The 21,879-nt window shown below is 36.4% G+C and overlaps 6 protein-coding genes across 16 annotated transcripts in view; 2 read left to right on the top strand and 4 right to left on the bottom strand.

The window, feature by feature from the left end:
* Positions 1-5,600, bottom strand: part of LOC123008462 (protein Malvolio) — a 7,444-nt gene extending 1,844 nt beyond the window's left edge. For 6 of the 7 annotated variants that reach the window (XR_006412958.1, XM_044404267.1, XM_044404266.1 and 3 more), the window contains exons 1-4: positions 5,377-5,600; positions 4,982-5,331; positions 4,684-4,928; positions 1,654-2,181 (exon numbers count right to left, since the gene is read on the bottom strand). Coding sequence is in view for 6 of the 7 variants with exons in the window: in XM_044404267.1 (XP_044260202.1) it covers positions 1,654-2,181; positions 4,684-4,928; positions 4,982-5,331; positions 5,377-5,520 (1,267 nt within the window). In the remaining variant the exon portion in view is untranslated. The remainder of the gene's footprint in view (positions 1-1,653; positions 2,182-4,683; positions 4,929-4,981; positions 5,332-5,376) is intronic. The other variant, XM_044404269.1, reaches the window with a different exon arrangement.
* Positions 5,601-5,638: 38 nt separating this feature from the next.
* On the bottom strand, positions 5,639-10,545 carry LOC123008461 (segment polarity protein dishevelled homolog DVL-3). 3 transcript variants are annotated; one of them, XR_006412957.1, is made up of 11 exons: positions 10,162-10,545; positions 9,988-10,057; positions 9,749-9,939; positions 9,366-9,698; positions 9,190-9,318; positions 9,047-9,141; positions 8,888-8,998; positions 8,347-8,835; positions 6,666-6,857; positions 6,188-6,254; positions 5,639-6,105 (listed from the first exon to the last, which is right to left on the bottom strand). XR_006412957.1 is itself a non-coding variant. In XM_044404263.1 (10 exons), exons 1-10 carry the CDS (start codon positions 10,320-10,322, stop codon positions 6,065-6,067), a joined length of 1,812 nt encoding a protein of 603 aa, XP_044260198.1. In that variant the 5' UTR covers positions 10,323-10,545; the 3' UTR covers positions 5,639-6,064. The 3 variants fall into 3 exon arrangements, 1 of the variants encoding a protein (XP_044260198.1); XR_006412956.1 differs by having other exon boundaries at positions 6,188-6,857; XM_044404263.1 differs by lacking the exon at positions 6,188-6,254.
* Positions 10,546-11,277: 732 nt separating this feature from the next.
* Positions 11,278-12,866, top strand: LOC123008423 (ell-associated factor Eaf). Of its 3 annotated transcripts, none has more exons than XM_044404209.1 (5): positions 11,278-11,387; positions 11,669-11,812; positions 11,860-11,952; positions 12,009-12,387; positions 12,444-12,866. In XM_044404209.1, exons 2-5 carry the CDS (start codon positions 11,716-11,718, stop codon positions 12,775-12,777), a joined length of 903 nt encoding a protein of 300 aa, XP_044260144.1. In that variant the 5' UTR covers positions 11,278-11,387; positions 11,669-11,715; the 3' UTR covers positions 12,778-12,866. The 3 variants fall into 3 exon arrangements, with proteins under 3 accessions (XP_044260144.1, XP_044260142.1, XP_044260143.1); XM_044404207.1 differs by lacking the exon at positions 11,278-11,387 and adding an exon at positions 11,485-11,586; XM_044404208.1 differs by lacking the exon at positions 11,278-11,387 and having other exon boundaries at positions 11,508-11,812.
* On the bottom strand, positions 12,811-15,502 carry LOC123008422 (chondroitin sulfate synthase 2). The gene is made up of 6 exons (XM_044404206.1): positions 14,672-15,502; positions 14,322-14,626; positions 14,069-14,275; positions 13,457-14,022; positions 13,173-13,405; positions 12,811-13,123 (listed from the first exon to the last, which is right to left on the bottom strand). Exons 1-6 carry the CDS (start codon positions 15,318-15,320, stop codon positions 12,873-12,875), a joined length of 2,211 nt encoding a protein of 736 aa, XP_044260141.1. The 5' UTR covers positions 15,321-15,502; the 3' UTR covers positions 12,811-12,872.
* A 151-nt stretch (positions 15,503-15,653) lies between these two features.
* On the bottom strand, positions 15,654-18,155 carry LOC123008944 (venom allergen 5-like). The gene is made up of 2 exons (XM_044405016.1): positions 17,530-18,155; positions 15,654-16,116 (listed from the first exon to the last, which is right to left on the bottom strand). The coding sequence occupies exons 1-2, from the start codon at positions 17,979-17,981 to the stop codon at positions 15,660-15,662; spliced, it is 909 nt and encodes a 302-aa protein (XP_044260951.1). The 5' UTR covers positions 17,982-18,155; the 3' UTR covers positions 15,654-15,659.
* Positions 17,620-18,965, top strand: LOC123008946 (scoloptoxin SSD976-like). Its single transcript, XM_044405019.1, has one exon. It carries the CDS (start codon positions 17,998-18,000, stop codon positions 18,877-18,879), a length of 882 nt encoding a protein of 293 aa, XP_044260954.1. The 5' UTR covers positions 17,620-17,997; the 3' UTR covers positions 18,880-18,965.
* The last annotated feature ends 2,914 nt before the right edge of the window (positions 18,966-21,879 follow it).

The following is a 21,879-nucleotide window of genomic DNA, read 5'->3' as shown; positions in this document are numbered from 1 at the left end:
GTTTTTCAGCCTATTTTTATTTTTAGCTTAAAAAATGTTCAGAAAAGGTCAAAGATTCTTAGTTTATTTTAAACGAAATTTTGAGAAAAACGTAACAAAACACCCCAAAAAAGCATAAATAATATCATTTTATGTCTGATCTGGTGATTTTTTTTTTCAAAAACACGTTTTAAAGACTTGAAATTGGTAAAGAAACACCAGTGTTTTGGCTTGTTTTCAAAGAAATTTGCAAGATAATTGAATTTTTTCAGCAAAATCTCACCGAAAATAAGTTTTTAATCGAGAAAAAGCTACAAGTACGTTAATTTTGATCTGATTTGCTAATGTTTAAGCCTCGGTTTAAACCTATTTTAGGGAAATCACGCGAAGAATTTGAATTTTTAGCTCAAAAATGTACTAAAACTCTCCAAAAAGTCAAAACAAAATCATTTTTAACCTAGTTTGGTGACTTTTCAGCTTATTCTTGAGTAGATTTCATGAAATAATTGCGTTTGTGGCTTAAAAACGTACTAAAACGATGGAAAAATTACAAAATAATACCATTTTTAAAGAAATTTTCCGAAATAATTGCGTCCCTGGTTTAAAATCATGATGAAACGCTAAGAAAGGCAAAAATTGTCTTCTTTTTTACCTAAATTTGGGATTTTTTTGCCTGTTTTAGCAAAATATCACAGAAAAATAAGTTTTAAAGAAATCACGCGAAAATTTGAATTTCTAACTCCAAAACGTTGTGAAACTCGAAAAAGCCAAAAACAATTTCATTTTGGACCTACTTTGGTGGTTTTTCAGCTTATTTTTGATCAAATTTCAAGAAATAATTGCGTTTAAAACTTCGAAAATTGCCAAATCGATGGAAAAATTACAAAGTAACATTTTTCAACTAATATAATGATTTTTCGGTCCGGTTTAGTAAAATCTCGAGAAAAAACTGAATTTTTAGCCAAAAATCGTGCTTTAAAAAGCTAAAATAAGGTAATTTTCAACATTTGGCGATATTCCAGATTATTTTTGATGAAATGTAGCAAAATAATTACGTTTCCGACTGAAAAATGTGTAAAAATAACGTCATTTTTTCATTTCACAAATACTGTGATTTTTTGGATTGTTATTATGTTCATGAAGATTTTTTTAACATTATTAAAAAAAATCGTTTTGTTTAAAGTGTGTGGTACACCTTTATTCTTCGAATTTTTTTATTTTTCCATGTCCTCTAACATATTTCATGACTTAAAAACGTGCTAAAATGATGGAAAAATTACAAAATGAAACCATTTTCGAACTAATATGCTGAATTTTCGGTCCTATTTACCAATATCTCGCAAAAACTGTATTTTTGGAAAAAAAAAATGTGCTCGAAAAAGCTAAAATAATGCAATTTTTAACAAAATTTGCTGATTTTTCGGCTTATTTCTGACAAAATGTCACAAAATAATTGCGTTTCAAAAAAAAAAATGCAAAAATAACGTCATTTGCTGATTTTACGGTATGTTGCTACCTCTGTAATGTACATATTTTTTTACTATTACGTATTTCCTACAGTTATTATTGGCCAACTTTCTCACTCGTTGAATAATATACTGTTTCTTTAAATCGTCTCATATTTTTTTTGTTTTTATTTACATATTTTAATGTAAAAATCATGGAATAGCTTACCAGTCAAATCCTCGATGTGACTGAAGAAGGCAAGACAAAACGTCGGCACAATCGCAATGGTCCTCGTGAACAAAACTCTCTTCCATCGAGCCCATTGCAGGTTCAAAAACCCTTCCATGGTAAACTGCCCAGCGTAGGTCCCCGTCATTGTTGAACTTTGACCAGCGGCGAGAATCCCAACCGCCCATATATACATTGCAGCGAGACCATAAGTGCAACCCAGAAAAATCCCCCCTTTGTATAAATCAGCATCGACGTAATCGTCATTAATGGGAAAAATCGACGCATTTACTGATGGGTATTTTGTACATAATGTATGAACTTCTTTGTTCGTTTTGTGGAAAAGTCCATGAGCGAAAACGGCAACGACGAATACATTTATTATGAAACTGACAAAGAGGGCAATTGTTGCTTCAACGAAAAAGTATAAATTTGCGTCGCGGATCTTTTCCGGTTTTGTTCGATCGATTTCGCGCGATTTTACGAGGGCTGAGTGCAAATATAAATTGTGGGGCATAATCACAGCACCTGGAAACAAATTCAATATTAATTGTTTTAATGAAAATTTTTTCGCTGTTATAAAAAAAAACTGTTACTTTGTTTTGACGAAATATTGTTCAAAAACAAGTAGACAACCCGAAATTATGTCAGTTTTGATTTGATTTATAGATTTTTTGGTCCACTTTAGTGAAATCTCATGAAAAACTCGCTTTTAACCCTTGAAAAAGGCTAAAATGGCACCATATTTGATCTAATTAAAGTCTAAAACTAGCTCAAAGACAACCCTAAACGCCCGAATAAGACAAAAAGAATATAATTTCTTTAGCTTATATTGTTGATGAGATTATTGAAATTTCATGTTTAAAAGACAATTTTCGACCTAATTTGAAGAATTTTCGGCCAAAAGAAGGAGATTTAGGTTCAAAAACATGTTCAACTGCTTGAAATCTTAACAAAAACGTGTTTACGACGCTCGAAAAAGACAAAAATCATGTTGTTTTCGGCCTGTCTTAGTGATTTATAGTCCGGTCTAAGGAAGTCTCGTTGTTTTAGCTCAAAAACGTGCTAAGGCTTTAAAAAAATCCCTTTTCGACGTAATTTAAAGCAAAATAAAAAAAATTAACCCAGAAGCAAATTTAGATCGTCGAAAAAATAAAAATAACATCCTTTTTGGCTTCTTTTTGATAAAATATCGCAAAAACTAGCTTTTAACTCAAAAACGTATGTTAAAATATTCGAAAACGACACAATTAAAGCCACTTTCGGCTTAATTTGCTAATTGTTCGTCCAGATTTAGCAAAATCTTACAAAAAACTAGTTTTTACCTCAAAAACGACTTAGAAAAATGTAAAAATAACACCATTTCCGACTTAATTTGTTAATGTTTCGACCTTTTTGAACAAAATCGCAAAAAATTAAGTTTTTAATACAGAAACACACCTAAATCCTCGAAAAAAATAAAATAAGGTCATTTTTGACATGTTTTTGATCAAATTTCGCAAAAAAAAAAACTAAAAAAGTGTGCAAAAGTATCCGGAAAAGACACAATTAGAGCCACTTTCGACTTAATTTGCTCCAGATTTCCAGATTTAGTCAAATCTTACAAAAACTAGTTTTTAACTCAAAAAATCACTTGGAAAAATGTAAAAATAACACCATTTCCAACTTAATTTGGTGATCTTTCGGCCTTTTTGAGCAAAATCGCGCAAAAAATTGAGTTTTTAGTCTAGGAACAAACCAAACCCTTGAAAACATAAAAATAAGATCGTTTTTGGAATGTTTTTGATCAACTTTCGCAAAAATAAAACGAAAAAAAGTGTGTAAAAACATTCGAAAAAGACACAATTAAAGCCATTTTCTACTTATTTCGTCCAAGTTCAACGAAATCTTACAAAATTTTGAGTGTTTAACTCAAAAACGTGCTTAAAATGCTCGCAAAGGATAAAAAAACACTACTTTAGACCTAATTTAGTAATTTGAAGGTTTGTTTTTTATAAAATTTCATCAAATAATTACGTTTAAAAGCTGTAAAAACTAGAAAATTACACTAATTTTTCCATCTAATTTGTTTTTTCGGTCAGTTTTATCAAAAACTCGCGAACAAACTGAGTTTTCAGCTTAAAGACGCGCTTATAGGCTCAAAAAAAAAAAAAACAAAACGTAATTTTTGACCTAATTTGATGAAATTTACTTTTTTTTACTCTTGAAACTTCAAAAAAACGTGCTTAAACGCTCAAAAAAGAGAATAACATTGTCATTTTCGACCTGTCTTGGTGATTTTTTGGTTCGGTTTAGCAAAATCTCGAGAAAAAATAAGCTTTTTTAGTTTTAAAATTTGAAAAATGACACTATTTTCGACATAAATTGGTGATTTTTCGATCTATTTTAACATCTCACAAAAAATTGAATTTTTTTTTACAAAGAAACAAACCTAAACCTTCGAAAAATAAAAATAACATCGCTGTTGGTTTGATTTCACAAAAAAAACTCAATAACGTGTGCTAAAATATTCGAGAAAAACAATTTCATATAGTCATTTTCGACTTAATTTGTTAATTTTTCGCTTAAGTTTAACGAAATTTAACATAAAACTGAGTTTTTAATAAAGAAACCACTATTTTCGACGTAAATTGATCATTTTCGGCTTAAAATTTAACATTTTAAAGCTGAAAACACTAAAAAATTACACTATTTTCGATCTAATTTATTGAAAAAATTGAGGTTTTTTCTACTAAAAAACGTGCCTAAATGCTCGAAAAACATAAAAACATTATTTTCGACCTAATTTAATAATTTTCCTGCTCGTTTTTGAAAAAATTCCTCGAGAAAATTGTCAGGAGAAACGCTCAAAAATGCAAAAATTGTGATTTTTTGAATTTTAATGAAGTTCACAATGAACATTATCCTTGCTATTATTGAAAAAAAATCGTCTCATTTAAATTGTGTAGTTTACAACTTTATTTTTCGAACTTTTATTTTTTATGTTCAATTTTACAAAAAAAGATTCTTGTCGTAACAAGAGACACTTACCGACTATCCCAACTGCTTGGAGCAAAGCCCTAGAGTCGCAGTTCTCGCACCAGGGAACAAACATCCCCTCTAGCACCTGCAATTGATCCGGTTTTGAGGTTATGTACTCAAACCCGAACGTGATCCCCATTATTGTGATCAAAAACCCGAAAAACATCTCCAGCTTCCTCAAGCCATACTTGTCCAAAAACAGGAACGTGACCGTGTCCACAATTGTGATCAAAACACCGATCCAAAGTGGTATCCTAAAAGTGAGGTTATGTCATAAAAGTGAGGTTAAATCGCACGAAAAAGTTACGTTTTATTCGATAATAAATAAATTGCGATTGCTGTCCCGATCACTTCCTGCATATCAGACCCAATGATCGCAATTTCGATCATAATCCAAAGAATGAGGCGCGGGATTTTTCGATATTGCCTGAAACACATTTCAGCGAGATGCAGCCCCGTGACGACCCCCAGCCGCGCGGAGAGTCTTTGCATGAGGAGCCCCAGCATGGTGGCACTCAACAGCACCCATAGGAGTTTATATTGGGCCACGGTGCCGCTCTGGAGGTCACTTTCGATGTTCCCGGGGTCGAGATAAGCAATAGACATGAGGAATCCGGGCCCGGTGAAAGCCCATAATTTCCTGAAACTGAAACCGGACTGGAATCACAATGAAGGGCACGATTCGGGATTAGGGGGGCTCACCGTGTCCGTTTCCGGGATTTGGACCTTCTCATCGGCGAAGTATGTCGAAGTTGGGGCCAAAAGGGTTGATTCACTGGCGGCGGTAGTGTTGGGGGCTTCGCCCCCGCCCTCACGGCGGCTATTTGAAGACATCTCAGAGTTCATCTCATTGTGATAACTCGAAAGTGCACCGGATCGAATTTTCGGATGTCGACGCGACGGAAACCAGGGTCGGACTGAGTCATTGTTTGGTATGTCGGGGATTTATAAGTAATCTTGCACGTAGAGATAATAATGTTTATTTCGCTCATAAATCAATGTCACATAAATTTATTCGGCTACATTATAACATTTCAGTCACACAAATGATTTTTTTGTTTTTTTTCCGGTTACAATGTCCCTGTATGCTCCACAAAAACACAAGTAATAACGAGAAACTTAGCCTAAATGCCAAAACAATTACCCTGTAATAGCATCGTTTTTAGTATTTAATAAAATCTTTATTACAAATAAAATAATATATCACAAAATAAAAAATACTTAAATTTAACAATCATAAATAAGTTTGATAGAGAAGCACCTAAATATGGCAGTGTTACAACGAAATAAATACGATTTTGTCCGAAACAGTGCTAACCTACTGAAATAAACTGTACAATAATACATTTAGCTGATATAAAATGACGTTCAGTATACACGTGGAAGGGTTCTAGGTTTGAGTAAACTGATAACTGACGACCCCCGTTTGATCTAAAAAAAAAACAACGAAAAATAGAATTCAATCGAACAAAACTTGGGGCAAGAAAAACAACATGCAAATAACAAGACTTACCTTTGCAAAATTATTGATTGCAAAATTGTGTGTGGCTATTAATATTGCACTTAGAGGTAACTTAAAACTGAAATTAAATAATGAATTAGTGAAAAAATCAAAACTGTTTTAATGATCATGAAAAACCACAAAATGACACATGCCACATGCGTGTACAATACTCTATTTACTCTATTTACATACATCCAATTGAAACTTAACTATTAAATACAATAAAGCGTTAACTAAAACCTACACAAAATAATTTATAATAATATAAAACTCCTCGGTTATTATGTACAATAAAACTGTCAAGCAGTGTGAGAAAGTGCTCAATTCGTAACGAGTGTGTATTAGAAGCGTCTCTACTTTAGCCAAATCAAAAAAAAAATAAAAATCAAATAAAATTAAAATCGCTGTCATCCACCAAAAACCTACATAACATCAACAAACATCTCACACGGGTTTCCCATAGCTATCTTAAATGATTGTCTACTACCGGCAATGTCTTTGGATTGGGCTGCGACCTGCGTCCCGCTGCTTTGATCCGAACCGTTCGATGAGCCGTTTCCGTTTCCGGTCGCCATTGGGAGAGCCGAACGGGGACCTAACGATGTCAAATCGCTATCGGACGCGCTACTATGGCCCGCCGCTGCGTCCTTCAAGTGGTCAGAACCGTTCGAGGAGCCCCCTGAAACCACGAATAGTCAAATTGCGGAAATTTCCAGTTGCACAACGCCGCAATTAAATGAGTCATTGTAATAAGAGTCAATTATATATCAAGGAAATAAACAACTATTTTAATCCCAAGCATGTAGGGCGACATTTGAGGAATTAACGATTAAATTAATAATAACATAAGAAAATTATAAATTTGTCAAAATGTTCGCTCTATTCAATTGCAGTTTAAGAGTAAAAATCGTTATCAAAAGAGTGTGATTGATTGACTCAATTTCGGTTTATTATAAGAATAAAAATCGGTATTTCCTTTATGACCCCTTGGAAGAAATAGAAATATTTCAAACTGAAATCACTTTGTTTGCAACTGTTTGTGTAGAAATTGGGTAATAAATATTGTTGTGAGTTCATTTTTTGTATAGATGATCAAGAGATAAGAACAACAAACATCAATATTGAGAAATGCAACTATTTTTGATAAATATTAAACCACTCAACAGGTCATTGTAATTCAATCAAGCGCGATTTTCTACTTTTAAAACAATAATTTTAAAGCTACAAATAAGGAAAAAAAAAACAAATTCATCCAATGTTTCGCTCAAAAATTGTTAATAACCTTGACATTTACTTTTTCTTGTTTATATTGCTGTAGAAAGAAATCAACAAGTGTCCATTTCGTAACTATTGATTAGATATCAAAGTCTGAAATGAAATAATGACAATAACATTGACTTTAAGAATTCAAATAAAATATTTCTGTATTACATCACCTTTTTAAATAACCAATTTTCGATTTCTAAAATATGTAAACATAACTGAAAGAAAATACTGATAAAAACTAAATACATGTTTTTTTTTAATATTATCTGAAAACCCTATTTTCTATCCTCAACGAGTCGCTTATGTGTATAGATTCGTATCGTTGCTATAGAAATGTGGGTAACTATAGTAACAAGAAACTAAATGGAAGTTGCCATAGAAACAATAAAAAGTTCAGTGGCGTGTAACCATTTTTTTTAAATCTTGCACTTTTTTTCAAAATAATATTTTCTAAATTATAAGTTACATCTTGATCGAGGTAACTTTCTATTATTTTTAAAACATTCAGTTTTTGTATTTTTGGCTTCGTTTTTATGATATTGAAAAAATTGACGTTTCAAATTCTGACATAAAAATTTGTAAAATTATCTTCTCACCAACAATGACTAACGAAATTCTATTGTTTTAAGTCAATTTTCTTTGTTATTAATTAAATGATTGATTTTAACCGTTTGAGTCGGTAAAGCAGATCTCTAGTTAAAATTCAAGCCTGAGAAGCGACTTTTCCTCATTTATAAGTTAAAATAATAAAATTCTGTTAAGGCTGAAGCCTATTTTATTTGCTTCTTTTCATTGTTTAATCGTTTGAGAGCCGGTAAAGTAGATCTCTGCTTATTTTTTTTTTAATTCAGACTTGGAAGTGGGCTTTTTTCTAATTTATTACATGGAAAAACTTCACTTACCGCTTCCGCTGAGCACTGACTCCTCCCTATTATACCCATAAACCGTATTTTCGCTGGCTGTATAAAAGGGCATTGGCATGTATTCTAATGGATTATACGTTCCACTATAGGGCATATAATTGGGTACGTTTGGTAACGGTCCTACCGAATCCGTATCTCCTTGTATTTTCAAATTACTCATTGCCGAACACAAATCTCCGAAAATATAATAGCATTGTTCCGAAAACGTAATTTTATTCACTGTGTGTCTTATAAATCCGGCTTTGAGTAAATGTGAGGCGTATTTACGGGCGTCGCGACGCTCTTGAAAACCATCAACATGTGTTAATAACCAATCAATCATATCAGTACCGATAAACGCATTCGGTATTGTTATTTTCAACCACATGCGATCACGAATCTCTAAACCGCTATCGGGTCGTTGCATGGCTTGGACTACAGTCGACATGGGGGTATTCACAGTGAGAGGCTCTTCCAAATCGGGGAAACCTTCAATTTAAAAAAATTAAAAAAAAAACAAATTACAGGAATCTGTAATTACGTTCGTTTGCCGGTATTGTACTGGTGATAGACGTACTGGAAACAGTTGAACTGCTAGGGGGGCGTGCTACGGGATCGCCCCTCACCGCCGCAGTGTGCGCCACCCACGCACCTACAATTTTTTTAATACTCCATTTTGTAATAACAATAATAATAATACCTGGATCAATAGGCCTCACTGGTTCAGTCCTAGGTATAGTAAAGTAGCCTTTAGGGTTGGGGTCCCAACATTTCGCCACAACTAACTTGATCGGTCTGAAATAAAATGATAAAAATTTGGGCTTAAATTTTACCAATACCAACCCTGGTTTTTGGACCACTTCTCTCAACACTCTCACTGCCTCATCATTTGACATATTTTCAAAATTAACATCATTCACTTGCAAAATCATATCGCCTGGTTCTATTCGGCCATCAAGAGCGACAGCGCCCCTAAAAAAAATTTAATCGAAAAAAAATTAATCATAATCGTGATTTACCCTTTCATAATTGACCCGACGTAAATCCCACCGTCGCCCCCTTTATTGCTTTGCCCCACAATTGAAATTCCTAGAAAATTAACCGTGTCCATATTCAAGGTCACTGTTATAATATTCAAGGACATTGTCGAATCCGTGATACTGGAATATGAGGATGTTCGCGACATGGCTTGCATTCGTTGTTTCCGTCGTCTTTGGGGCCGCTTGCGCCCCGCGACATGCAATCGACTCACACTGGAGCATTCCGAAAGGGCTGTGTGTCTTCCAGTGGTCTCGGATTGAAAACTTGTGGTTTCCAGGTCTGAACTAACAATTGATGCGGTTTCGTAAACCCTGAAATTGAGGGGTTGTTCAACGCACTTTAAGGGGGCTGTGATACGTACCGTGGAAGGTGGCCGTTGATCCGTGATGAGTATTTGTGGTGTCGCCGCCCCTGTCTCGAACTGATGATGCTCTCAGTGTCGGTGCAGATCGATTCGGGGGCTTGTGGGGGCACCCGTTCCGACTGGTGTGTGACGCTATCAGTACACTGTGAGCCCCCATCTGATTGATTTGAGCCGTCGGCTGAAACCAACTGTGGGGCAATTAAGACGCCCCCTTGTCTCATTACTTATTAACGTACCCAACTGACGACACGTCCGTTAAAACACGGTAAATGTGCGCTGTCGTCGATGATTTCTTCTTTGACCACTCTGTAAACGATAAACAAAGTGTTAAGTTTTAATCACCCGAGGAGGCTATACGCAGGGATGAGGCCCCCACGTTTGTAAAACACTAAACTAGAGAAGGGAATTACCCGAAATCGTCGTCCATCGACTTAAAAAAGAACTTATAATTGGGGCGATTTAACACATTTTTAAAGTCAGCTAAGGTCACTTTTTCCGGCGAAATCGGTATCTTCACTAAATAGGGTGTCTCCTCATCGTCTATGTGATAAATTACTTTCGTTTCATCCATTATTTCACTTGATTTTTGAGAAAAACTACACAATTTGACAGGAGAAAAACACTTCAACACAACATGGCCGACATCATTAAAAAGTCATCCCCACCCAATGAGGGATTAAAGAGATCAAGAAAACCGATAAGAGGGCATTAAACCCGAAAAAATAACTATGCAAAAGCTCTTTCTGTAATTTTACAACTTTAATCATGTGTTTTAGAAAGGAAAAGTGTGAATTTGATCAAAACGATTTGTTATGAAGGTGTAGTGACCTGTATTACCGACCGATTTTTAGCATGGAAATTTTCAGAAATTGGGGAAAATGCAATTAATTTGCGCATATTGTAAAAAACGTCACAAATTTAATTTAAAATTAAATTGAAACATAATAGATTTGTGTGCAAATTGTTTATCAATTGAAGGTTTTCCACGAGTTGTGGTCGTGGAGCCGTTCATTTCATATTGTCACTGTACCACTGTAAAAGTGGTTGCATAATTCCCACACAACAAATAACTCCTATTTTGCATTTGTTATCACGATTTTGTAACATTATTTTTTATATTTTTGTTGTGCAATACTTTGACTTGATAAAAAATATTAAATACTATCATTGTGACATTCGAGCATTTTAATACTCGCGAAACTACTCGGTATCACAATGAGAGTGTGCGTAAAACTTGTTTTTTCATAACACTGCAAGTACCTCACGTGCATATGAAAGTAACTAAAAATAGAGGATCGGTTTATAGAAGGTGAATTAAAAATTATTTCGTTCTTCTTCTGTGTATCTGGTTGGTTCAGTCTGGTCACGTGATCAATTAATTTGATTGCAATTAACTTAATTTTTTTTTAACAAGCACTCTTTTCATTAATCTTTTGTCATAACAATATAAAGTAGATTATAATAAAATAAAGCGTATTATTCGTGACATTTCTATAAAAGCTTCAGTCACAAGATACTGGGCCAAGTGACAGGCCGCGATGGGCCCATTTTCTGTCAAGGTCGTTCAAGGATGATTTCTACTTGGCAATTGACAAAATAAAAAAAATAGGTGATGCTGCAGAAGATATTAATTTGGGTAAGAAGCACAAAAATATGTGTTTTGGCGAATCTTTTATTTAAAAAAGATGAATTTGGTGGCTTTTTAGCTTGTGCGCAAACCACTTGTCAAAAATGTCAAATCCGTCAAAAAGTAGGTCAATATTTTACTTTTCAATACGTATGCTCATATGTTAGGGAATAATTGGTCAAATTTGGTAAATCCGTCCGTGTTTCTGGTAGGCATCGTCCCTCCAACCGTGACCGATTCTTCTTTGTCCTTTTCACCCAAGTACCAAGTGAAAAAGTCGCATTTTTCAGACGTTCCACCATTCTAACCAAACCTGCCATGGATTAAAATAGGAAAAATGGCAGAAAAACTGGGTTTAGGTAGCGAAGTTCGGCAGCTGAAGATAGGCCAGAGTTTCACGAACCCGAAATCATCAGCCTTCCATTCGATAAAATGTGAGTTTTGTGTGAAACAAACAAAAATGACTGCTTGTCTTTTCCAGACGATTTCAAGCCAGCCTCGGTCGACACCAACAAAATAGCCACCGTAGATGTCGGCAACAACAACCAAGTCACAGTTACCGTACCTCACTTGGGTAAGGCGCGCCGCCAGGGGGCCCAGCCGCCCGCTGTACTAAACGCTCGGTTGCAGATGGTGCAGGAGTGCCCCAAACAGTATTCAAAGGCTCGCAGCGGCCCTACCAAAAAGAATGCGTGCTGATAATCGACCGTGCAACGGGCGAAATAACCTTAGAGAAATTAACGTGTAATATACAAGTGAAAAAGACGCGAAGTGAGTCGGCCAAAGTGCCCCTACCCCAAGCCACCGACCGGTCGGGGACGACGACCACCTCGATGCGGTCGCAGACGCCCCCCATAGGCCAGCGCATTTCGCACAAGACGAAAGTGACCAGTGGGAGTCGCAGACCCGACCGACCCATCACCCATCTGGTGCCAAAACACTCGCCCTTGCATGCGAGTCCCAGTTACCCTTCACCCAAGAGCCCCAAACGGGACGCACACGCCAACGAGTACGCCCCCACGAATCACCCCCTCTACACTCACTACTAAATTGATACATTTCCAGATCCCACCAGAGCACTCTAGCGAGTCTACCAATGATCGGCATTGATGACTTTGACACGCCCCCGCAGAACTCGTGTCCGCCCCCTAACTCGGCCGACAAATCGCCGTCGATGTTCCCCCTCTCCGATCCCGAGACCGGAGTGGGGGAAATCAGCGATTCGTCGTCCTCGAGTAGCGACAGCGAATCGGATTCGGATGATCCAGACAATACCATCGTTAATAAATTCCCCAAGACCAATGGGCACAGCAATGGGACCTCATTAGCCACCAAAATAAACACACATCTCTTGAACGAAGACTTGTGCTTGTCAGAATCGGGCTCTGATTCGGACTAAATCGGCGAGTTAAGGTAATCGATAATTAAAATATTTGTTACAAATATATATTATGTATGATATTGATGAATATACATACTGCAATCTGATTCATTTTACAAAATTTCACTAATTTGTGTCATAAGTAAACGCCCCAATTGGGCGGCGCTTCCGCTGAAACCACGCCCACTCCTATATCTCACTTTCAAGCCCATTTCAGTGGCACGTAATGCGTGTAAGTCGCCCCCAAATTCGACAAACATGCCAAAAATATTATCCCCAAAGTCGTTAAATTCCTCCCGAAGGATTTGACTCAAGTCACTATCGATTCGCACGATTGGTAATTTTTTCTGGTGTTGTTTCCGGGCTGGAAAAACACAAATAAAACAACACAATTGGAAAGAAGGCAAAAATACCAGCGATGTAATCCTTGCCATAGAAAGAAACATATTTGTAGTCGTCTCGGTCAAAATGGCCGCTATTTTTATTTATGTCCAATGTTGCGACTTGCGACACTTTCGGGTCGTATTGTTTGAACGGAATCGGACTGAAAATCTGGAAATTCGCAATTGTGTTCATACGTACGCGATTTAGAAAATCGCTGGTGATGTTTGTGTACGGGTCGAGGACTAAAACCAGACTCTCGGGCCTGAAATTTTCCCCTGAAACTCTCCCTTTTTCAGTAAATCACACAACTAACCCGATTTTCCGCAAAGCCAGGTCTACGACAGCGAAATCCATCACTTTTCGCTCCTCCATTTTGAACGAAGTCGGCCATGTTGGAAGCCTAACCGACACCCAGGCAATCCTAACATCCTCATTCTTATACTTGCTTGTTACTTTAGTTGCGAAATTTTTAACAGTGTAGTAGACATCACTCGTGCCTTTGTTACTCGAGTCGGATTGGTACAGGAGTACCAACATTAGGAAAGTTTTCTCTTTCCGGTCCATAATCCCATTGGTGTAACCTTGAAGGAAGTCCATGACCGCCCCAACTTCCGATTCTTGAACCGGAAGAATTATCGTCACTCTGGAGTTTTCTGTGACATAGGGCACCGGAAGTAGTTCAACTTTCCCGAGCGGTTTACACACCTCAAACCTCTTCACAACTTCTATTCCGGTGGTCAAATCCCGGAAACCGAGGTCAAGGGTGTAGTCCATGCCGCGACTTAAATCAAAACTCCGGTAACCGTTAATCAAGCGCCGGAATTGGAACCGTTTGGGGCTCTCCGTGTGGACTTTAACCGCCACTTCCTCGATTACATTCTACGACAATTTTATTTTATTCAGTTGGTAGTATTGAACCAATCACCTGGATATCCCCCAACTCGGCTTTTGTGTGCCCCCTCACATTCGTGAAATCGTCCGGGAAGAACGCATGACTCATATTGAAGTAGACCTGTCTCGGTAGATCAAACCTCGTGGCGGGCTTCGCCCCCGGTCTTTGTCCCGGGGGCCAAACCCCGTCCAAGTCCTCACTCAAAACACCGATCTCGTGAGTGATTTGAACCAAACGTTGCTGAAATACCCCAACAATTAACCACTCAAGAACCAGTCCAAGTCACCTTGAGGAAGTAGGCGTTAAGGAGGTAGAAATTGTCACCCTGTAGGATGGGGTGCACGGTGACCGCCTGATTGAATTCGGGGTTTTCCGAGAGGTGGCGCAAGTGGTGATCGAGTTCAAAGTGTCGCAGCTTAAAAGAGTGAAAAGTTTGGCCTTGGAGTGTATTTTGACACGTCAGTCCAATACTGTGGTGGACACAACGGCCTAAATTCTCGCTGTGGTCGTCCGAAATTGCGTTTATGACACACCAGTCCAGGTGGTCTCGCATTGCTTTGATCACAGAGTTGCTGAGGACGATTCCAGAGGCTGGAAAATCGGGTCAGGGTCACTTGCGACCAATCAGCGGCTTACCCAAGTTGCAGTAGGAGGAGTCAGGGGCGGGGTCACCCAAGTACACGTCCATACTCACGCTGATTTTTTTCACCAAATCGGTCAGTCTGTGTGCATTGATGAACGTGTAGTCGTTCGCGAGGAAATAATAGTCGTAGTCTTGGGGGAAGTTATCACCGATGTATTTGAGGACTTGGAAGGGACGGTATTTGGCTCTCGTGTCGGTGAAACCCACCAAACCGCTCAAATTGAACCGACTTTTCAACTTGTATTGGGCCGTAATAAAAAATTTGATCTGGTCCACTAGATGACTAATTGTTTTGTTCAAATGAATGACCTGAGAATTGACTTTCTCCTCCGAACTGAAAATACCAACGAAAAGCTTCTCGCGGATCCCCAATTCCGTTGAGTAGTATCGCGGCCTGACCAATTTCGACTTTTTCGGGGCACTTGGTTTGGTCGAGGGGGCCACTGAGGCGACTTTATTGCCGACTACGTCTTGAGGCACTTTTAGATTTGTTTTTGAGGCACACAGGGGTTCCAAAGAGTCGGACAGGAACGACGATATGTACAAACCGATGAGGAGCCCCAAAAATACGTAAAAGTTACTTGAAATAAAACGGGAAACATTTTTAAACATTTTGAACTTAGCTGATGGAAAAAAAAGCATTAAAATCGGCCTGACTCAGGCGAAAATAGCACAAAATTCACTTTTAAAAATTGAGACATAACCCCAAATGTCACAAAAATGGGAAACTGTAATGTGACTCAGCCGATAAATACGATTGTGACAAGGACAATTATTTAAAATAAAGCAAAGCACAGGTATTAAAACAATAATTGTTGCATTTTTCGCAAATTTTGCCGAGTTTAGACTACCAAAATCATAGACGGGGTTCTTAGGTGTCACGCTTGTCCAACAAAATCGAAAATCCGGACAAGTTTAAATGTCATAAAACAGAAAACTGTAGGTCCACTCGGCCGATAAAGACGCTTGTGACAAAACCATTTATTTAAAATAAAAGCAAAGTACAGACATTAAAACCAGAATTGTTGCATTTTTCACACATATCGCTGAGTTTAAATCATTAAAGTCATAGGGGGTGTCATTGGGCACCACACTTGTCCCACACAGCGAAGTGTAGTTCAAGTTACATTTGAAATTTTCGGGACATTTTGAGCAAGGTTTCCCTTTGGTATAAACCGGTCTTCCCTTCACATTAACGCCTTTTATACTGGTGTCTTTTTCGAGAATTGTAATTCCATAATCACAAATTAAAGATTGGTGAAAAGTCGGATCGATAAAACCGGCTTTTATCGTATCTTGTGTAAAAATTCGGGCACAACCAATTACGTTAGCTTGGCCCCAAACCATTGCTGTAAAATGGTTGATTTTGATCCCTTCGTCTTTACGGAGTCTGAATGAGTCGAAAATGTCAGCTGTCATGTCTTTGATTTGTCCGTACCTGAAAGACGCAAGAAATAAGATCAAAATTATGTAGTTAGTGCAGCGTAATACAGGGTGTACCAGCGAGTTAAAAAAGTCCATTAGTGACCTTTAAATGGTGAAATAAAAAAAATTGTATAGGACATTGATAGATACTAATCTAGTGCATCACCTAAAATTATTTTCAATCATACAGCATGTCCCAAAAATAAGTTACGATACAAACTTGTGTTTTTTTAAATGAAACACCGCATGTTTCTTCGTATTTTTGTATGTAGCCTTTTAAAACAATGTTTTTACGCTAAACTTTTATTAGTCGATTTCGCTTAGTTTTAGAAATAAGACGGTTTTTTTTTTGACAAAAACATGCACTTTTTTTTAAAAAGTAATTACGCAAAAACGAAGACAGCTAGAACAAAGTTTTTCTTACTTCTGCAAAGAAGAAAGTACTTACAGCAGTACATAGCTGTAGCAATTTTTTAGTGTTTTGCATTTGTAAAGATTAATAAATTAAAGAGTTTGTTAAATAACATAAAAAAATTAAATAGAACACCCTATTTTTTATTGTTGCAGCTAATAGATTGATAAATTGTCTATCTAAAAAAATAAACTTTTAATGTCTAGAATTGATAAATGAAAAGATATTTAACATTCAAAATTAATAGTAGCAACAATGCCTATCAATATCTGATTACTTATCCGTTGATTTATCCAGAGATTGTAAAAGTCGTTATAAATACTGAAATTCGAATTATTTTATTGTAAAAATAAAGAATAATGGATTCAGTTTAACCCAAATGTGATGATTAAATAATATTTCTTCCATCTCTTATGCAACTGTGCACTTTTTGGCTTCTGAAACAATAGTCATTATTTTTTTTTGTAATGTTTAACGTTAAATATCTTTTTGGTTATTGATTATAAACACCTAAAAGTAAATAATTTTAGAAAGACAATTTAATAATCTTTTAAATGCAAAAACAATAAATAGGGTGTTCCATTTAATTTTTTCAAGTTATTGAACTTTTAACAAACGCCTTCATTTTTTTATCTTTGCAAATGCAACACACTAAAAAATGTTACATCCTTATAGCTTATACTTTCTTCTTTGTGGTAGTAAAAAAATATTTCTAGATGTCTTAGTTTTTGTGTAATAATTTTTTATGTTTTCGTCAAAAAAGACCGTCTTATTTTTAAAACTAAGCAAAATCGAAAAATAAAAGTCTACATCCAAAAACGCTAAGAAACATATGGTGTTTCATTTAAAAAAACACAAATTTGCATCGTAACTTATTTTTGAGACACGCTGTATCTATAAACCTGTATACAGGGCTATTCTCATAACTTGTCGGGTCTGAATAATCGCCATTTTGCGTGAATGCCCCTGTATTTACTTTTAGAATGTAGAGGTTAAAGAAATAAGAAAACTGACCATCTGTCGATTTGCTCTTCCACCAATTCGAAAGCATAGTCCTGCGTGGCACTTCCTGCGATATTTTGCGCAGCATTTCTCCCATTTGACATTTTCCTGCAACTGTCATAATAACCATGAAAGCGACTTCTGCCCCAACATCTGACCATAAATTCAAGCTCTAAACTATAACTAAGTACCATCATATCGGCGGCTGACGAGGCCCCACCACGAGTCTCATTCCCAGAAGCCAAAAAATCCCTGTATTTGTTATGTTCACTAACGACGAATTCCCGAAATTTCACAATTTTATCCAATTCGAATTCCTGCCGTCCATCGCGTGACGAACACTCGCAGGCGCTGTGTCGGTCACTCCCGCAGTAAATTTTACAGAATTTCACCTTCTTCGGGTTGAATTTTTCCCCATTTGCGAAGAGACACACCATCAAAGTGAGGAAAAATGACTTGAACATGTCAAAATGACACGAAATGCTTCCATTCCTTGTTTTTGTATTGTTATTTTCGGGAAATTGCCAGAAATTCGACCCGAAGAAAGTGAACTATTGCGAGAAATTCTGCCCGGGGAAGGACCGCAGCACCGGTTGCGAGTGCCAACCCCAAGGGTCGCGAACCGAGGTCGATTTGGAGCACGTGGTGTCATTTCGCAGATTTGCCCTCGCGGAGCACAACTACTGGCGCCAGTATCTGGCCTCGGGGCAGGAGACCCGCAATGGGGCCCACTCGGCCGCCGACATGATGGCCCTCAGCTACAGCCTCGAGTTGGAGTTCTTGGCGAGGTGCTACGGGAGGAGCACCTTCAACGGCTACCACGAGAAGTGCCGAATCATGTCGAACGATCGCATAGTTGGGCAAAACCTCGCCGGTTTTAGCCGAAAAAACTACTCTCTCTCATTGGTCAAGGAGCAAATCTGGGATTGGTACGACGAAATCGAGGATGTTGAGCCGGAAATCTTCGATGATTTTGAAGTTGGGGGCGAGAAAATTGAGCATTTCACTGCGATGGTGTGGGGGCAGGTTAACCAAGTGGGCTGTGCGAGGATTTTTACGCCGGATACGAAGAAAGACGGTTTTAGGTTTCCGGTTTATGTCCAGGCGTTGATCTGTGATTATGGGAGTACGATTTTGAAGGATCAGGGGACTAAAATTGCGCCTAATTGGTTAGGGCGGCCCGTTTTTAAGGAGGGGGAACCGTGTTCCAAGTGCCCCGATGGGCTTAGTTGTAATCGTGTTTACACTGCTTTGTGTGGGGAAATTGAACCGGTTCCTGAAGACCCCCCTTATGATTTTAACGCGGCGAGGACTAAACAAATTTATACTTTTCTTCTCATTTTTGTCGTATTGTTATTATGACATCACGATTTATCAAAATTATTGTTAAAAATAAAAATGTAAGTAAAATGCGAAAATAAACAGCGAAATAAATATTTTTTCCCATGACCCTATCACATCTTTTAATGGATTTTTTCCAATGTTATAACATTTGGTACACTCGGGGAAAAAACTATTCATCAGTCTAACTGCGCTTTGTTGCAATAGTGTTTCCGACTAACTAGTTGGGGTGCCGGTGAATTGCGCTCACTTCAAGGACGGCATTTTAATCCCGACAGTGGATTGCGCTCAGAAAATTTTTACTTACCTGCGTTGTGTTAATCTCTATGTGAACTGCGCTCAGGTCGGTCGATATGTCTCAGCGTGATGTAAAGAATGAAATTATTAAAAATTAAATTTCCAGGTTAATGAACCAGGTGCAAAAATGTACTTTGCAACACAAATATGTATAGGTGTACAACAGTGTTTTCAAAATTTGGTCAAACTTATAAGATAGACATTTCACAAAAGTGGATCGATTCATCTACAGGGTTATTCATAAATATGAAGCAATATTTGAACCTCAAAAATGACCTATAAAATGATGTTAATTTCAATAATAACTCGTGTCCTATCTCTACTGATAAGAATTTTACAGCCCTCGGAATGTGGGTATGGAAATTTGATTTTTTTGTAATAACTTTGGAACTATTTGACCAAATATTATAAAATTTGGAACATTTCCTTGTGACAACATACCTTTTGAACTGGTAATCACGAAAACCGGATACATCTACTCAATTTCCGGTTACAGCAGTTGTAGGTCACATTTTCTGTGTTTTTCCATTTTTTTGCTCTCTTAACACCAATTTTTTATTGCCCAAGTAGATAGAGTAATAAATTTCGAATAAAAAACGTATAACCTTTAATACCCCTAAAATGGACCGTTTCAAAGATATTTTAATTTAAACTGAGGACTGCACAACGCTGAAATCAAAAAATAGGGATTTTGAATAAATGATATCCACGGCAACAAATGACCATGGTCTCACTACTCGCTGTCAGGCATCTGTCAACTTTGACATTATTAGACAATTAATCGAAAATATTTAATAAAAGAGTTTACCTCAGATTCCAAACATAACTTAAAATAAATCCAAATGGATCACGTTGCATTTAATTCATAAAAAATTCACAAAAATTTATCGTCAAAGTTAACAGATGCCTGGCAGAGATTTATGTGACCATGGTCATTGGTTGCCGTGGATACCATATATTCAAAATACCTATTTTTTGATTTCAGCGTTGTGCAGCCCTCAGTTTAAATTAAAATATTTTTGAAACGGTCCATTTTAGGGGTTAAAGGTTATGCGTTTTTTATTCGAAATTGATTACTCTATCGATTTGGGTAATAAAAAATTGGTGTTAAGAGAGCAAAAAAATGGAAAAACACAGAAAATGTGACCTGTAACTGATGGAATCGGAAATTGGGTGGATGTATCCGGTTTTCGTGATTACCAGTTTAAAGGGTATGTTGTCACAGAGAAACGTTCCTAATTTTATAATATTTGGTCAAATAATTCCAAAGTTATTACAAAAAAATCAAATTTCCATATCCACATTCCGAGGGCTGTAAAATTCTTATCAGTAGAGATAGGACACGAGTTATTATTTAAATTAACATCATTTTATAGGTCATTTTTGAGGTTCAAATATTGCTTCATATTTATGAATAACCCTGTGTTCCGTTTTTATTGTTACAAATTTAAACAGGTGATAGGATTTTCAATTCTAAGACAAAAGTTTCCTATAAACATGTATCGAAAAATCCTTGGTAAGGGAGCTACACCCCCTGAAAGGGGGCTAATATATTTTTGCAAATATTTCAGAAACCATATAAGATAAAATTACAAAATTTGGTACAGATGATAACCTTTATACACCTAAACAAATTCAAACATCAAATGTCGAAATTTTTAATCAGGGGCGTACGAAACTGGGGGGAGTTTTAGGTAAAAAAAATACCTTATTTATTTAGCTTTAGCTTCTCGGTACTTTCAGCAACAAAATCTTAAGTTCGATAGTTTATCACAGAAAAGTCTCTCTTGTGTCGATACGACTTACTGTTTTTGAATAAAATTAATTTAAAATTTATGTTACACACCAATACAACATTAAAATAAATCAGAATTTACAGAATAATAAAAGCAAGAAATTCATATTTTTTAATCAACCTCAACTAATTAACATTATATTACAGTAACAATAATAACATTAATTAAATGAGTTTGCCTAAATCTAAGGAGTTGTCAAAGTGACCACCATTTTGGTAAATGCATAACTAAAGAAACTAAAGCCAAAATAGATAGGGTATTTTTTACCCCTAAACCCCACCAGTTTGGGACGCCCCTGATTAAAAATTTTAACATTTGATGTTTGAATTCGTTTAGGTGTATAAAGGTTATCATCTGTACCAAATTTTGTAATTTTATCTTAAATGATTTCTGAAATATTAGCAAAAACCTATTAGCCCCCTTTCAGGGGGTGTAGCTCCCTTACCAAGCATTTTTCGATACATGTTTATAGGAAGCTTTTGTCTTGGAATTGAATATCCTATCACCTGTTTAAATTTGTAACAATAAAAACGGAACACCCTGTATATATATATTTTTTAATTAAAACATACATTTTAATACAAGGTATTTCAGAACTCGTATCCCAAAAAAGATCAGTGTTCTGCGGTAAATAGTTATCGAGAAACTTTCTAATAAACAAATCAAAAAAAGAATTTTGGACATCAAATTTATGTCAGTTCAAAAAATTTTATCTATAAAAATTTCGAAGTTATGAGAGTTTAAATTTTGCTCTCTGTCTATTTTATCTTTCTGTTGGAAAAATAATTTTCCAAGTTTTTTTGCTACAGGTTATTAGAAAGGAAAACAAAGAAAGCTGTATCCTAACTATTATGTTTAATGTTATTTGTGGCTTTTATTGGCAAAATTTTTGTACATTTACTAAACAATTATAAAAAAAACATATACA

This window comes from Tribolium madens, unplaced genomic scaffold (assembly GCF_015345945.1).
Source record: "Tribolium madens isolate multiple individuals breed KSU strain unplaced genomic scaffold, Tmad_KSU_1.1 Scaffold_71;HRSCAF=194;Tcas5.2_LG6, whole genome shotgun sequence".
Taxonomy (NCBI): Eukaryota; Metazoa; Arthropoda; class Insecta; order Coleoptera; family Tenebrionidae; genus Tribolium; species Tribolium madens.
Note: the sequence above shows the minus strand (reverse complement) of the source record. Positions and strands in the feature narration are given on the sequence as shown.

Excerpts from the sequence above, each read along its gene's own strand:
- LOC123008946 (XM_044405019.1), top strand. The coding sequence starts at position 17,998 with ATGCTTCCATTCCTTGTTTTTGTATTGTTATTTTCGGGAAATTGCCAG.
- LOC123008423 (XM_044404209.1), top strand. The coding sequence starts at position 11,716 with ATGGCAGAAAAACTGGGTTTAGGTAGCGAAGTTCGGCAGCTGAAGATA. Across the intron at positions 11,813-11,859 it reads AGCCTTCCATTCGATAAAAT|ACGATTTCAAGCCAGCCTCG; the intron begins GTGAGTTTTGTG and ends TGTCTTTTCCAG. Across the intron at positions 11,953-12,008 it reads AGTTACCGTACCTCACTTGG|ATGGTGCAGGAGTGCCCCAA; the intron begins GTAAGGCGCGCC and ends GCTCGGTTGCAG.
- LOC123008422 (XM_044404206.1), bottom strand. The coding sequence starts at position 15,320 with ATGCTTTTTTTTCCATCAGCTAAGTTCAAAATGTTTAAAAATGTTTCC. Across the intron at positions 14,276-14,321 it reads TTAACGCCTACTTCCTCAAG|CAACGTTTGGTTCAAATCAC; the intron begins GTGACTTGGACT and ends GGGGTATTTCAG. Across the intron at positions 13,406-13,456 it reads CTGGCTTTGCGGAAAATCGG|GCCCGAGAGTCTGGTTTTAG; the intron begins GTTAGTTGTGTG and ends GGAAAATTTCAG.
- LOC123008461 (XM_044404263.1), bottom strand. The coding sequence starts at position 10,322 with ATGGATGAAACGAAAGTAATTTATCACATAGACGATGAGGAGACACCC. Across the intron at positions 9,699-9,748 it reads ATCAACGGCCACCTTCCACG|GGTTTACGAAACCGCATCAA; the intron begins GTACGTATCACA and ends CCTCAATTTCAG. Across the intron at positions 6,106-6,665 it reads CCAATCCAAAGACATTGCCG|ATCAAACGGGGGTCGTCAGT; the intron begins GTAGTAGACAAT and ends TTTTTTTTTTAG.
- LOC123008944 (XM_044405016.1), bottom strand. The coding sequence starts at position 17,981 with ATGTTCAAGTCATTTTTCCTCACTTTGATGGTGTGTCTCTTCGCAAAT. Across the intron at positions 16,117-17,529 it reads GAAGAGCAAATCGACAGATG|GTACGGACAAATCAAAGACA; the intron begins GTCAGTTTTCTT and ends TGCGTCTTTCAG.